Source organism: Trachurus japonicus, chromosome 12 (genome assembly GCF_045865225.1).
Source record: "Trachurus japonicus isolate A0001 chromosome 12, Traja_1.0".
Lineage (NCBI taxonomy): Eukaryota > Metazoa > Chordata > Actinopteri > Carangiformes > Carangidae > Trachurus > Trachurus japonicus.
The window spans coordinates 19,200,428-19,214,645 of record NC_140918.1 but is presented as its reverse complement, the minus strand read 5'-3'; the positions used below and the strand labels follow the sequence as shown (position 1 = coordinate 19,214,645).

The following is a 14,218-nucleotide window of genomic DNA, read 5'->3' as shown; positions in this document are numbered from 1 at the left end:
CCAGCTTGAGCCGGAGAGGCGGGTCAACTCTTATCGGTTTTCTTTTACATTCAGACAGCCCTCAGTGATTCACTTTAATAAAGATTGAGTGTCAGTCTATAACAAGATCATAGGGACAGTGTATAGCTGGTATTTTTTAATGTGAACATGACTTCTTCTTTTTTTAATCCTCTGAGCCTATCAATAGAATTACGATTTCCTGAACAACCACGTCAGCAGTAGCACATTAACAAACCAGCAATGAATAATAAAAAACACAGGCCAGAGTTATGACTTGTTTTATTGCTGAACTGTTGTGATGTAACATCTCATGTTCTGAGATGAAATCATGTTTTTTTTTTTTTTATTGTGCTCCTTCTGTCATGTTGGTTCATGCTGCACTGGTGTAAAATGAGTTTAGACGAGCAGCCCAGTGTCACTCAGTTTGCGTGCAGGAGATCTCCGTCTGTGAAAGAGCAAAGGGAAAGTAAATCATTTGTGGGTGGAGGCAGTTTAACCAAGTTTTCTCTGTGGTGTCAGGAGTTATGTCAGTGTGTTGGTCTCTCTTGCTCAAACCGATGCTGTGGGTTTTTTTCATGGGCCGGGCTGTCGAGACGTGTCTGTGTTTGCGTTCTGCTTGTGCTGCTGTTCTCTGTCGTCTCACCATCTTTAACCACGCCGCAGTACTCCTCACACTCAGCCTTGGTGTAGAACTTGTTGGAGTTGGTCTGGCAGAAGCCCTGTTTGTAGGGGACGCACCGGCCGATGGTGGAGTCGAAGGCCCAGATAGAGGGCTGACCTGTGCAGGGCTCGGCCGCCATTGGGAGACGGCACACAGCTGGAGAGACACAGACAGAGACACAGACACAGACAGAGACACAGACACAGACACAGACACAGACACAGACACAGACAGAGCAGCGCTGATGTTTTGCATGTTTAATAAACACATATTTTTCTTCCACCCCACACATGAGTATCATGACATGCAGTGTTTTTTGATGTATGTATATATAGATGGGTAATGTATGTCTGCATATAAATGTGGCTAGGGTATGTATATAGTTGCAAAAATAGAAGTTCACAGATAATATAAAAAATGTTGCAGGCCGTAGCCATTATTTTCATTTATGCTATGCTATTCTGTTCTCTTCTTTTTCGTTTTTGCTTTGATACATGTTATCTAATTTGTGAAACGATTTCTTGGAAAAAGGGGTAAAGAACATTAGTTCCCTTCTTTCTGCCCCCTTTCATTTAGGAGTTATTATTAATATTAATATTATTATTTTGTATTGAACGGTTTTATTTTCTTTGTTTCAATGAATGAAACAACTAAACTAAACTAAACTAAACTAAACTAAACTAAACTAAACTAAACTAAACTAAACTAAACTAAACCAAACATGTCATATTGATGTTCGACCAATTTCCCAATTATCCTAGGAATTGTATTTTGTGTTTCAGTCCTCACCCTCTGTGCGACATTTCTGCAGACAGTCTCTCTCAGTCTCATAGTTGTTCTGGTTGCCCATGCAGCCTCCGTACTTAAACTGCTGACAGCTCATTGAGGAGGCGTTGTAGTAGTAACGCTGGTGCAACCCGAAGCATGGTCCGGAGTCTGGAGCTGCTTCACAGGCCTCTGCAGAGGGGAGGTGGGGTATAAAACAAAGTTTCATTTACAACATCAGAATCAACCCATGAATATGAAACACATACATGTGTCGTTAGTGGGTCTTCCTACCGGTATCATTGAATTCAGTAGGGAAATTTAGCATCCCAGATCCCGCTTCCTCTGCATCCATCAGGGCAGGCACCACGTCTCTCCTCACCCGCTGCATCGCACAGACTCAGTCAGAGATATGAAGCCACACGTTCTCCTTGATATTGTCATTTCAAATTTTAAAACTATTTTATTTAAGATGAGTTAAGCATTTTCAGTACCTGAGGCTCAGGCTGAGCTGCTGGTGGTTGCTCCACCTCCTCTCCGGGAACACACTCACCTGCACAGAAATCCAGAGAAAACAGTGTGACTCTTTTGACTTCCTCAGTCGTCTTAATGAGTCATCCAGTGTTTCACCTCTTTCAAACATCACCTTAATGTTTTATACAGAGAGGGGCGTACTGGTGTATGCGTATTGTACCTTTATCCTGCTTGATGAAAATAGTGTCATTGCCCATTCCTTCTTGTGCGACCAGTGTTTTGAAGTCCTCCAGCAGAGAGGCTCTCACAGACATAGTGCGACCTGAGGAGGACATTGTTTTAAAATATCATCAGTCAGAAATAAAGTTTCTTATTTATTTTCATATTGTCCCTCTTACAATAAATCAGGGCAGTTAAAAAGTTATAATGACAACTGAAAAATGCTGGTTGGATTTTGTTTTGTATTTTATTCAGCAGATCATCAGTCAATATTGTTCTTCAGAATAAAACAACAGAAAAAAAATCTATGCAAAGTGTCTACTCACTGTAAAGCTTCATTGAGGTGCTCTTCTCCCCTGATGACTTCTGTTTGCTCATTATCATTATTGCATACTCGTCGTAGTTTGTGTGAACCACGTAGGAGTCCACTTCTGACCCGTACTCTGTGGGAAGGAGAGCACAGGGACAGTGAAGGAGTCGCAGCAGCAGCAGCAGCAGCAGGAAGACGAGCTGCATCATCAGTACCAGCACACAGAGGGATACGTACTCGAAAGGTAGAGGAACCGTCCTGGGATGTCAGTCATTTCATATTCCCCAGAGTACTCCTTACAGGTTCCACGTCTGCACACACACACACACTTTTAGGTTTTGTATAATGTATCAGGCTAAAGCTCAACTAAATCAGTGTAAAATATGAGATGTGATCATGCTCAACTTGTATTTTACAGATTGTTTGATTGATGAGAGGTTGTGATGTAATCTACTGATAGTATTTTAGATCGGTCTGTGCACACAAAATTCTATTTAGCAATAATTGCATGGATGTTTTTTATGTCTACAGCCTTGAAAAAACTCTGTGTCTTCATCGTACTCCGACTTCTTACAAACCTGAGTCCAGTTTTGGTCGCTGTCAGTTTATCTTCGCTGGTGCTTTTCTCCAGAACCAGTTTACCAATGGCCATCTCGCCTTTGTGACGCTGCATATAGGGACATGTACTCGCCAAGGCAACATCATACCAAGTTCCCAAAAACTGGAAGAGAAACCAGTGGTGTCCAGTCACCTAACATGACTCACATAAGACCTACTCAAATATGTGTTGCTTGTTCAGTATAACACACTCTCTCTCTCTCTCTCTCTCTCTCTCTCTCTCTCTCTCTCTCTCTCACACACACACACACACACACACACACACACACACACACACACACACACACACACACACACACACACACACACACACACACACACACAATATTGTGAAATGTTAAGAAATGTTTTGCACGGCTGAGAACAAAGCATATTCAGTTGAAATTGAATAATTGTGAATTATGAGCATAAATAACATTAATAAAAAAAATATATTAAAAAAATCTAGAGATGCTGAAATATTTTTGCAATATTTTTTTTCCCTTTTTCTTTTATTTCCTTTCGTTTACTGCACTGCTAACAGCACTGTTCAATTTACATTAGATATAGGGGAAAAATGTAATAGTGACACACAAGACAAAATCTTACATGTATTAATTAACTTAGTGTATTATGAATTGCTTAGGCTACTTACTTTACTTATTTTTGACTTTTACTTACACTATGACTGAAACTGATTTGTTCTGACTTATTCCAAACAAACACCAGTTGTATCTTATTCCTGCACAACTGTCAGTCTAACGACATAAGTGTCAGATTACTACACATGAAAACAAAGTGTATGAGTGCAGGACTGCATGACTCACCCGGTCCAGCTCAAAGTTCTCCTGTGTGGGGTAGAGAGGTTCTGGGAGCACAGGGAGCCCCTCGATGGTCCAGGTCCATCCCAGGACCAGCAGTGGAACCAGAATCACTTTCTGCATCCTATCAACCTGTCTGCTCACGCGTCTCTGAGGGGACCTGAGTCTGAGACACTGAACCCCCGGGAGAGGGTTTCACCCCACTCAGCTCTTCAAAGGTGGAGCAGGACATTGACCTGCCGCCCCTGCATGTACACACTCCCACAGAGGAAAAAACAAACAAGTAAAAGAGCAAAGTTCTGCTTGTCTGTGTCTCTCTCTCTGTGCTCTGGCTTGTCTGGGCAGCTGACCACTGACACATTGGACTTCAGAGGTTCGGAAACATCAATAAATCAATACCTGGCTCAATCTGACATACAAATGAGTAACAAATGGCTGGCCTTGATATTTTCATCCTGTGTGAACTGAAGTTTACATTGCAAATGTCTTCTGCAAGATGGGACCTTTGATAAGAAAATATCCTGTCAGAGTTTTATCTCCACAGCAGGTCCCCATCTCAACCCAGTTCTACTCTTAGGAACTCCAGCCCCCATAATGCTTTAGGAAATGTAAACAAGAGGTGAAATGGGTAAAGCGTGGGTTACAATTTGAGCCCTGTTTTATTGAACATGCTGTTTTATGTCTGTGATTCCTGTTTGTAATACACCCACAGATGTAAACACTCTTACTGAAAGTCTTTGATACTTAAGAAAATCTAAATGTAATGACCACTGAGCAAGTTCTGAAGGTAGGAGACACAGCTTATTTTAGAGCTTCTGCTAGTCAGTTTGTATTTAGTATAACATTGTTAACTTTCTAACTAGTGGACCAAAAATGATAAATACTATCATTTATTTTAGTATTATGACTTACGTTTAGAGATAATCAGTAATCACTAAACAGTCACTGACACAAGGTCAGAAAATATCAACACATCATCCAGCAGACAAACTGGTTCCTAAAAAGCAAAAATTATGAAAGGACATCTGATTGTACCTTGCATACCTTTTCTATTTTTTTTTTAAATGAATTTATAAATTACAAAATTAAATGACATTCCATGATCGGAAAATGTGAAACATGTCTCAGTACTATTTTCAAATATTGCAGTATACGTGTTTTACAATAGCCTACTCTGGAACTGAAAGGTCAAATGCACTCAAACAATCACTTCAATACAGATTCATTTGGACTTACGAAGCATTTCATGAATATGAAAAAAAAACACATTACACACAATCAACACTGAGTAAACAATTATTTTCTCCAATGAATGTATGACAACACGACTGTTTAATGATCGCTCACCTTGTACAGTGTCACAGTAAGTTAACATTTTCCAAACATTTCGCATTTTATCATTATATATATGGTAAAACAGGAGAAAAAATATATATGTATCATATGTTTTTGTTTACATTTTGCATCTGTGTGTACATCTAATAATCGTGTCCACACCTTGTATAAGTTTACAGATGTGCACCACTACCATATATGATCTGTTGGAGTCTGAGTCAGTATTAAGCAAAAATATATTTCAAATAAAAGTAAATGTATATTAGAATTTATGTAACGTTGGTCTTCTAATAAAGGGCCATTTGTACTCTCATGGGGTCAGATGTTTCCAGAGTCCACAGCTGGGTCCACATTTCTCCTCAGCTACATAGGAACAGCAATCTGAATCATAGAAATACAAGACGCAGACAGCTGGTGAATGCTCATTCTTGTTACAGACACAGATCTGTGGCTTCAGTATGCAATAGTCATTTCAGGTATGTACCTGAGGCTGATCAGTGGGCTCTTTCTCTGGAACTCCTGGAACACACTCGCCTGGGAGGATGGTGAGATGGAAAGGGGGGGAGGAGTTGTGTTTTTCATGATGAACATTTCTGAGAAACAATCCCTGTTTCAAACTAAATACATTCTTTAATGCAATCTCACCCTCACACCACAACTGAATGCAGCTTTTGTTATATAATTGCTTCATCTATGCTTTTCCTGCTATGACAAGTTCGAATATGTGGGTTGGGAAAAAAAAACAGCCTGCTGGGAAAAAACTAAATAAGAGCAAGAGAGAATAACATTGATTGTACCTTTGTTCTGATTCATGATGATTTCACCTTCACTCAGTCCAAGCTGAGTCACCAGGTTTTTGTATTTGTCCAGCACCGCAGGAGTCACATCCACTGTTCGACCTGAAGAGGACAGAATTTATAATCACACAGAAAATACAACATTTCATCTCTTATCAATTATTACTTCATCATCATAGATTCGAGGAGTGTCACCCACTGTAAAGCTTGGCTGTGGTCGATTCTGTTCCCGCTGGTTTCTCTACGCCCAGGAGAAGCATCATAGCATACTCATCGTAGTTGGTCTGAACCACATAGGAATCAACGTCTGCTCCAAACCCTGCAGAAAGGAAAGTGTTGGCCATGTGTTGCATGACAAATCTGTAATTACACATCAGTGGTAGATATAAAGGCTGAGAGGAAAATAAGAAATACTTGAACATTACTAAAACCTTGTTAGTGAGGTGTTAAGTGTATGAACAGAATATACAATCAGAGTAACATACTGGCAAGATGATGGAAGAATCGTCCTGGAGTGAAGGTCAAAGCGTGATCTGTGGACTTCTGCTCACAGGAGTCATTTCTACATCCACACACACACAGACACACACACACACAGATACACACATGTATGGCACAAGTTACAGTGGTTTTAACATGTCAGAAGGTGTGTGTGTGCTGACATGGGTGCGAGTCTGACCTGTAACGGGTGGACGTCATGGTGAAGTTGGTCTGAGCAGCAACATGTTGCAGGTCCAGTGAACTAATGACGGGGTTACCACTCTTACGCTTCATGTAGTGAGGACAGTTAGAAACCACGGCGATTTCATACCACCGTCCCATGAACTGCAAAGATGCATTCAGATTATTACAGCATGTTAGAAATAAGAAGAATGCATCAGCATATGATAGGCCAGTCTGTTAAGAACAGTGCTATTGTCTAGAAGTCTAATCCAATTTATTACAACAAAATAATGAAATTTGAGAGGAAATATGTTTGAAGAAGATTAAAGGGGCCCAAACAGAAGAATGTTTTGACTTGTTAAATAATGCATAATATAATTTTTAGTTCAAATTTTGAAATATGAAGAGAGAAAAGTGGCAAAAAGTGGTTAGGAAAGAAATAACAGTTAGTTTAAATAAAATAAGTTACAATTTACAGTAAGTCAACAAGGAAGGAAGGAAGGAAGACCAAAAAAGAGTGTTTTTTGTCTCACAAATGGATGAAATAATGTGAGCCACTCACCCGGTCCAGATCAAAGTTCTCCTGCGTGAGTTTGAGAGTTTCTGGGAGCACGTGGACCCCGTGGAGGGTCCAGGCCGAGCCCAGGACCAGCAGAGAAACCAGACTCACTGCTCGCTGCATCATGCTCTGTCTGCTGCTTCCGGGTCAAATTTGCACAACAACAAAGTTCCGTTCACTTAAAACACGTTTGTTTTTTCATCTGCTTGTGTGTGTGTGCGGCACAACAGCATGTGCAGGGGTTGTGTGTTTGTTGGTTCAAATGATCAACAGTGAGCCGCTGGACTTCAGAATCTGTGGCTAAAGCAAACAAACGATCAATACAGAATTCAGCAGCTGATAGTCAGCAGGCAAAAGGCTGAACGGCCTCATCAGCTGAGTCAGTTCTTCTAGAAAGGTTTGCTCTCAATCAGTGAGACAAGGGAGAAAATCTGTCAAAAACAGATTTACAGAGTATTGTTGTTGTCTCACAGGTTGTATGATATTTGGTTACACAGTCGGCTACCTAGTACTGTGTGTGTGCATGTGTGTGTGTGCAAACACTGTTCTGAACTCTTCAACTGCAGAAACACACAGATGTGTGGTGAACTCTGCCACCTGGTGTTCATTAGTGAACAGGTCTCACTCTCACTTACATAATAACAAGAACGACATGATGATAATAATAATTTATTCTTTTTTTTCCTAGTAACCTCTAAGTAGTCATGATGCCATTTTCAGAGTTGTGACTATCATGTTATTGGACTATAATAATTGATGTGTTAATATTTACCTTTTGAAAATGTACAATAGCCTACTTGATTAAATGTAGCTACCCGTGATTACATTTCACCAAAATGTGATTCACATTTAGACTCTGAAAAAGTCAAATAATCTCCAATAATAAATATAAAGTCAGCTAATGGTGGATGAAGTATAACTATCTAAATTCACTCAATATAAAAAATTTAAAAAAATCTGCCTGAAAATATAAAATATTTTATTTAAAAAAAATAGTCCAAAAAGGCAAAAAGAAATAAATAGATAAATAAAAAACAAAACAAAACAGCTGCAACTATGAAACATCTTTTGTTTGATAAATATGTGGTGAGTGAGTAAAACACAAAGGAAAAGCAGTGTAATCATGGCAAGGCTGATTTTATTTATATGTAAATTTTATTTATCTAACCATGTTAACACAGCAGGACAATGAAAATGAAGTGAAAAGTTACATAAAAGTGGATGGTTTCTCATTCAAAATTTACCTCATAACAGTATTTGGTATTTTTCATATTTATGTAGCTTGAATAGAAATATATGTTTTGCAGAGAGAAAGTCCTTTGCAGTAAATGCGGGGAAACACACAGAGCTAGAGCAGCACATCAGAACACACTGACATCCATCTGGGAACCTACAAGGACAAAACAGACACACATTCAAACTACAGATGAGTCACACACCCCTGAATCTGTCACTAATAAATCTGCCTTGGTTTTCATTCCTGTAGAAATTGACCCACCTATTATCCAGATGAAGGGCAGTTCTCTGTTGGACAGGAGAAATATGTAAATTAAAATTAGGAAACGTCTTGTTCATTATATTATCTCTACTACATAATAGTGTATTTGTGTCCCAGTTTACCTGCTGGAGGCGGAGTCAGAATAGACTCTCTGGAGAAGCCCCGGGACAAGGCGAAGGCCTTAAACTTCTGAATGACCTCATTCCTGACTCTTTGAGAGCGACCTGCAAATAAGAGGCACATGAACAGGACTGATATGAGTGTGTGTGCAGCTAAAATACAAGTCTGCGTACATATAGGTGTATGTGTGTGTGTCTGTATCTCACCATAAAGTGCCACCTGTGTGTACTCTCTGTGAAACACCTTGTGTTTGAGAACCAGAGCGTAGTCAGTGTAGTTTGTCTCCACCACTGTGATGTCCTTCACCATGTTGTGGCCTGATAGAAAAAACAACACAGACATACTGAGGAAATACCGTCTGTGAATGAAAATGAAAAAATCCCCAAATTTGCAATACCTAAATATTTATAATTTGCAAAAAATGCTGCACAAAATGAAGTAACAGAAAAAAAACATAAAGAGAAACATATTAAATACATTTATAGGAAAATAACATGTTTGTATGAATTTTGTGTAAAAAGAGAGACAACTCAGAGAAAACTAACTTTGTTTTAGCTTTACCTCTGCTTTTACACCCCACACACAGCATGTAACAAAATGTATCATTACTTTCAGTCACATGACTTCATCAGGCATTATGACACGATTCACATCTCTGGCTGTTTCCTCGAATTGACCACAGAGTCATTCAGAATTTCAGCCGCTGCCAGTCAAATATTTACAATGTAAACACTGTGAGTGGAGTCACAAAACATACTGAATATGGGTCTGTCTGTCTCTCATCCTCACCGTTTCTGTGGGTGAAATCAGGAAAAAAAAATTCACCTCTTGGGAAATCTGCTGAGTCAGGTCAGAGGTGGGACTTACGTGAGCTGAAGTAGGTGAACTGTCCCGGGACGTTGGTCTTCTCATACTGGTACAGTTTGCTCAGACAGCCCAGAGGTCTGAGGCACACAGAGGAAACATATAGTTGTAGTGTGTGTGTACAAATGGACTATTCTGCCTGGACTGTGCTCACACACACACAGTCACACACACTCACGTGGCGTCGAACATTGTCAGGTTGACATTGCCGTTAGTCAGTGGGGTGATGATGCCCATGGAGGCCTTCACTTTGTCTCTGTAGGGGACGAAGCTCGGAGATTCATAGGCCAGGCCCACACGGTACCACCGCCCTGCAAACTAAACACACACACAAACACACATTTACAGATTGAAAGTCTTTCAGTGTTTCACCCCATATTTGACTCTTACCAGCAGCTATCAGCCACTGGTTACACCACTCAAACCCACTGACTATTGAAAACCTAAATCTTTCAAAAATATACAGTTTCACTTCCAAAAACAGCTAAGGTTTCTCTGGAACAGTGATTAATGTGCAGGGACTATTTCCAGCTGTGGATTTGTTGTTCTGCTGAATATTTAAGGAAGCATGACCATGTATGTCGGATCTATTTGAAATAAACTTCTCCTCCCATGTTCGTCATAATGAAGGAAAATGTTACTCACTGCATTGGTGTTCAGTTTCTGAATGAAAACTAAAAATCTATGACTCAGACACATAAGTAAGGATCAATTCATTATTGTTTGTACTTTTTTTTAAGTGAGATTGGTTGATGGTAAAAATGTCGTACTTAATGGAACAGCTGTTTCATGCATTTTTAGAGCTCCAGTGGGAAAATAACAGAGCTGTGCTGGTACCATGTTGCAAATACAGGCTGTAAACCACAGAATTTCCTCATATCTATACATAGATCCCATGAAACACAGACAAGAGGGACTGGAGATGTTGGTCGGACATCCCTGAATTTCATGAACACTTTTCATGGGCACTTCTTGTTGGCTGCTGCATGTCCTAACAGCTCATAGCCAGAATTTCAGGTTAGGTCTCGTCCTCACACCTGATTGGATGGTTGTTAAATCTGGACCAAAACCTCATCATAAGAATTTATGAAAAAGTCTCTGGGATGAATCCAGTCGCCTATCAAATCACCCACAGGAAGCAAGTGAGGATGTTCCTTATCAAGACATTTCTCATGGCACATCCGCCATGGGAAATGTCCGACTGACCTCTCTCAACCTCTGCTGTGTGACCAAAGCAGAAAAACAAGGACTCACAAATTTATTAATCATAACAGTTTGTGACTTGACTGTCAGCGCTGAGGCAGGACTTAAAGCCATACTTGTTTGTTTTGGGTCACCGACTGAGAAGCTGTTCTCAAACTGTGACTACACACACACACACACACACACACACACACACACACACACACACACACACACACACACACACACACACACACACACACACACACACACACACACACACACACACCAGTACACAGTGTTCCCTCACATATGGGATAAACCTAAACAACAAACAATGATACCCGAGCCCCTTCAAGGACATAACATACAATAATGTTTAAAAGCAAACATCATAAAGAGTGTGTGTGTGTGTGTGTCCATCTTACCCTCTGCAGGTTGAAATCCCTCTGCGGCTTCACGTCCGCCTGCGCCATCACCGCGCACAACATCACCATGACAACAGAGACCACCGTCCTCATGGCTGCGGATGGAGAAAAGGAAGACGGACTGAAAAGTTGAGAGAGGTTGTCTGGTCGGAGCCTGAAGTGAACTGTGGGTAGTCAACAGATTCTACAGGTACAGAGTGGCAAAGCCTGTGGCAATGTTTGTTTTTCTCCCCGATCCACCCACCTGCCTGTCGGCCAATCATGGCCGAGCATCAGGGAACAGTGGCCAAGTGTTGAAGATGTGTTGCTCCAAAACAAGCCAAACTTAGACTTCACTTCCCATAGGTAGAGGAAATATATCATGCATGTGGTTTATTAGCATCAGCTGAGGCTCATATGGTGCTCATATGGTGCTGACACCGGTTTCACAAGAACTCATCCCACAATGACACGTATACACAGAAAGAAGAAGCTTCAGACATCTGATATGACTCCTAATGCTTTTAAAGACCGTACCAGATAATGGCTGATGAATTATTCACATCATTTACTATGAAAATGTGAAGTATAAAGGCAACAAGGTCATAGAAAAAAGTACAAGTCCCTCAGGTGTGTACTAAAATAGTTTTTTTCCACCTGTGCTAACAGATACAGACATGTATGAGACACAGCAGCTTTCAGTTTCAGTCTTGGCTAAAGAACAAAACGCTGTTTATGATTATAATCATGTCTCAACATGAGATACCTCTGACTCATTTTCACAGTAAGTTCATTTTGAAACTTTTTGGGGGGGTTGGAATTTCAATATTACTGCATTGGTGAGAATCATGTTCTCATACAGAAAGTGATTTCTTTCCAAGAAACAACAACAAAAAAATATTACTCAAAACACAAGTTAACCATTAAAGCTCAACAATAATAAGAGATTAATTGTTTTTGTATTTCTGAGTGTTGCTGGGGAGATTGCTCAAATTGGGACCGTGACCTGTGATGGATGTTGTGGGCTGTGCAAATGTTAAAAATAGGCCAACAGTGAGGAGAGTGAATGAACATACAGTACGTACGATCGATGTTTAAAGTGGGTTTGGAAGGAGGTGTGTTTGCAGGATACAAGAACTCACAGTCGAGCCTCTCAGAGGTCGTTGTGGGATTAAATTTAACTTTGCTTTCCTGTAAATGCCAAGGTGTGAATGAATGATCTCAGATCTGAAAGTGAAACAGAACGAATTGAATAGCCTTAATTCATCTTGACATCACAAATACGTTTTGACCAGTCATATATACAGTTTCACCTAGAAATGATCTTACAGGAAGCTTAATATGAACCGCTTAAAACCAGATTTGGAGCAACAATCAATCAGAGCCCAAGTGAACAATTTAAATAGTTTTTTATTAATAATGATTTTTCCATTTGCAGCGCTGCTTTTATCTCATTTTCTTGAAATGCATGATGTATACAGCTAACCTTCAGTGGACAAAGAGGACATCAGTGTGTGTGTGTCTCACACACACACAGCACACCTCACAGACCTCCCCTACACACTCTGCACAAGCTAAGAGCCGCCGCCTGTGCAATGAGACAATAAAATAATAATTTTAACAAAAAAAACTTTCACACACACACTTGCACACACACATAGGCAGACACGCACAAACTTGTTTCCTTCTCTAGCACAGTTTGATGTTCCTGAGGACCACGACCGGGAGAAAAAGACAAACAAAAAGTGCCATTAAAGAAAAAAGAAAGAAGCAAAAGCAAAAGCAAAAACAAAAAAAACAGAGCGAGAAACATCAATCTGAAACATGAAGGACAGACCACAGGCATATACACACACAAGTCTTCAGTCAGGGTTTGTGATCTGCAGCTTGCCTGGTGGGTAATGATCCTCATACAGTTGGACCATCTTTGATCATAAGTTTACATTTACACTCAGAGACTGTAGTTACCTTGACTGATCTCTGGATGAGCTGCTGACGGTCCGATGCCCATGAGGCTTTCTCACTAAATTGTTCACTTTGGAGCTTTAACTGAATAAACGTATACATCAATCAATTTTCCATTTCAGTGTATTAGGTGAAGGCATTACACTGATTTCATATTTTGAATCAAGAACGTAATGGTGAATTGATTTGATCAGGTTATTATAAAACTTTAAAATCTGTTATTAATTTGGTGATAATTGGAAAACAATCCACATTTTTAAATGCATGATACAGTTTCATTAAAACCACTACATCTCTAGCTACAGTACCTTAGGTCAACAGTAATACAAGGACTGCGTGATACAACAAATGCATGGACCATTTGACTCCCTTTGAATCCCCACTATTGGCGAGGGCACAGCGCCCCCCTCTGGTCAAACAGCTGACAGAAAACCTCTCAGGCCTTAAACAGGGAAATGGTTCCTAGTCAATATCTGAAACCAATTTCATCCAGAGAAGGTAGATACCTGGCTGGTTCCTTGTGCAAAGATTTTTTTAAAAATTTAAATAAAATTAAAAAGAAAAAAAAAAAACATTAAGAAAAAATCTTTCATTTGATTGTCTTCCACTCATGCATGAATCCCCTTTTTATACCAAAAATCACAAAGCTAGAATTTCACACAAAGAAAAACAAGAGCAAACACATAAAGCTGAGAAACAATCAAAGTATAATTAACAGTTCTCCAAAAATAATAATTTAAACTCATTAAAAAAAAAATAGTGAGAACGGAAACATCTTATTCAGAGTGCTCTTTGTGGGACTGTTCAGTCACGCGCCCCCTGGTGGTCGGGTCAACAAGTGTTTAACCCTCAGTCAGAAGCATCATCAACAGCCAATTTGTGTTCCCTTAGATACGTAAATCACACTTTACAAAATCATCATCATTGGTCACTCTTTTCAGACATTCATGAGAACATTTCACACTCATCATTAAAGAACAA

General features: G+C 39.8%; 3 protein-coding genes across 5 annotated transcripts; all 3 read right to left on the bottom strand.

Moving 5' to 3' along the window:
• Positions 1 to 262: 262 nt before the first annotated feature.
• On the bottom strand, positions 263 to 4,023 carry ambp (alpha-1-microglobulin/bikunin precursor). Its single transcript, XM_085793737.1, has 10 exons — positions 3,854 to 4,023; positions 3,008 to 3,150; positions 2,667 to 2,740; positions 2,446 to 2,562; positions 2,121 to 2,222; positions 1,921 to 1,979; positions 1,721 to 1,811; positions 1,451 to 1,618; positions 644 to 817; positions 263 to 445 (listed from the first exon to the last, which is right to left on the bottom strand). The coding sequence occupies exons 1-10, from the start codon at positions 3,968 to 3,970 to the stop codon at positions 420 to 422; spliced, it is 1,071 nt and encodes a 356-aa protein (XP_085649863.1). The 5' UTR covers positions 3,971 to 4,023; the 3' UTR covers positions 263 to 419.
• A 1,320-nt stretch (positions 4,024 to 5,343) lies between these two features.
• Positions 5,344 to 7,476, bottom strand: LOC146977475 (protein AMBP-like). 2 transcript variants are annotated; one of them, XM_085793738.1, is made up of 7 exons: positions 7,205 to 7,476; positions 6,659 to 6,804; positions 6,465 to 6,541; positions 6,179 to 6,298; positions 5,980 to 6,081; positions 5,667 to 5,716; positions 5,344 to 5,545 (listed from the first exon to the last, which is right to left on the bottom strand). In XM_085793738.1, exons 1-7 carry the CDS (start codon positions 7,325 to 7,327, stop codon positions 5,501 to 5,503), a joined length of 663 nt encoding a protein of 220 aa, XP_085649864.1. In that variant the 5' UTR covers positions 7,328 to 7,476; the 3' UTR covers positions 5,344 to 5,500. The 2 variants fall into 2 exon arrangements, with proteins under 2 accessions (XP_085649864.1, XP_085649865.1); XM_085793739.1 differs by having other exon boundaries at positions 5,344 to 5,563; positions 7,205 to 7,474.
• Positions 7,477 to 8,319: 843 nt separating this feature from the next.
• ptgdsa (prostaglandin D2 synthase a) lies at positions 8,320 to 11,459 on the bottom strand. Of its 2 annotated transcripts, XM_085793741.1 has the most exons (7): positions 11,294 to 11,459; positions 9,862 to 10,001; positions 9,687 to 9,763; positions 9,026 to 9,136; positions 8,822 to 8,923; positions 8,668 to 8,725; positions 8,320 to 8,591 (listed from the first exon to the last, which is right to left on the bottom strand). In XM_085793741.1, exons 1-6 carry the CDS (start codon positions 11,384 to 11,386, stop codon positions 8,703 to 8,705), a joined length of 546 nt encoding a protein of 181 aa, XP_085649867.1. In that variant the 5' UTR covers positions 11,387 to 11,459; the 3' UTR covers positions 8,320 to 8,591; positions 8,668 to 8,702. The 2 variants fall into 2 exon arrangements, with proteins under 2 accessions (XP_085649867.1, XP_085649866.1); XM_085793740.1 differs by having other exon boundaries at positions 8,320 to 8,725.
• Between the last annotated feature and the right edge of the window lie 2,759 nt (positions 11,460 to 14,218).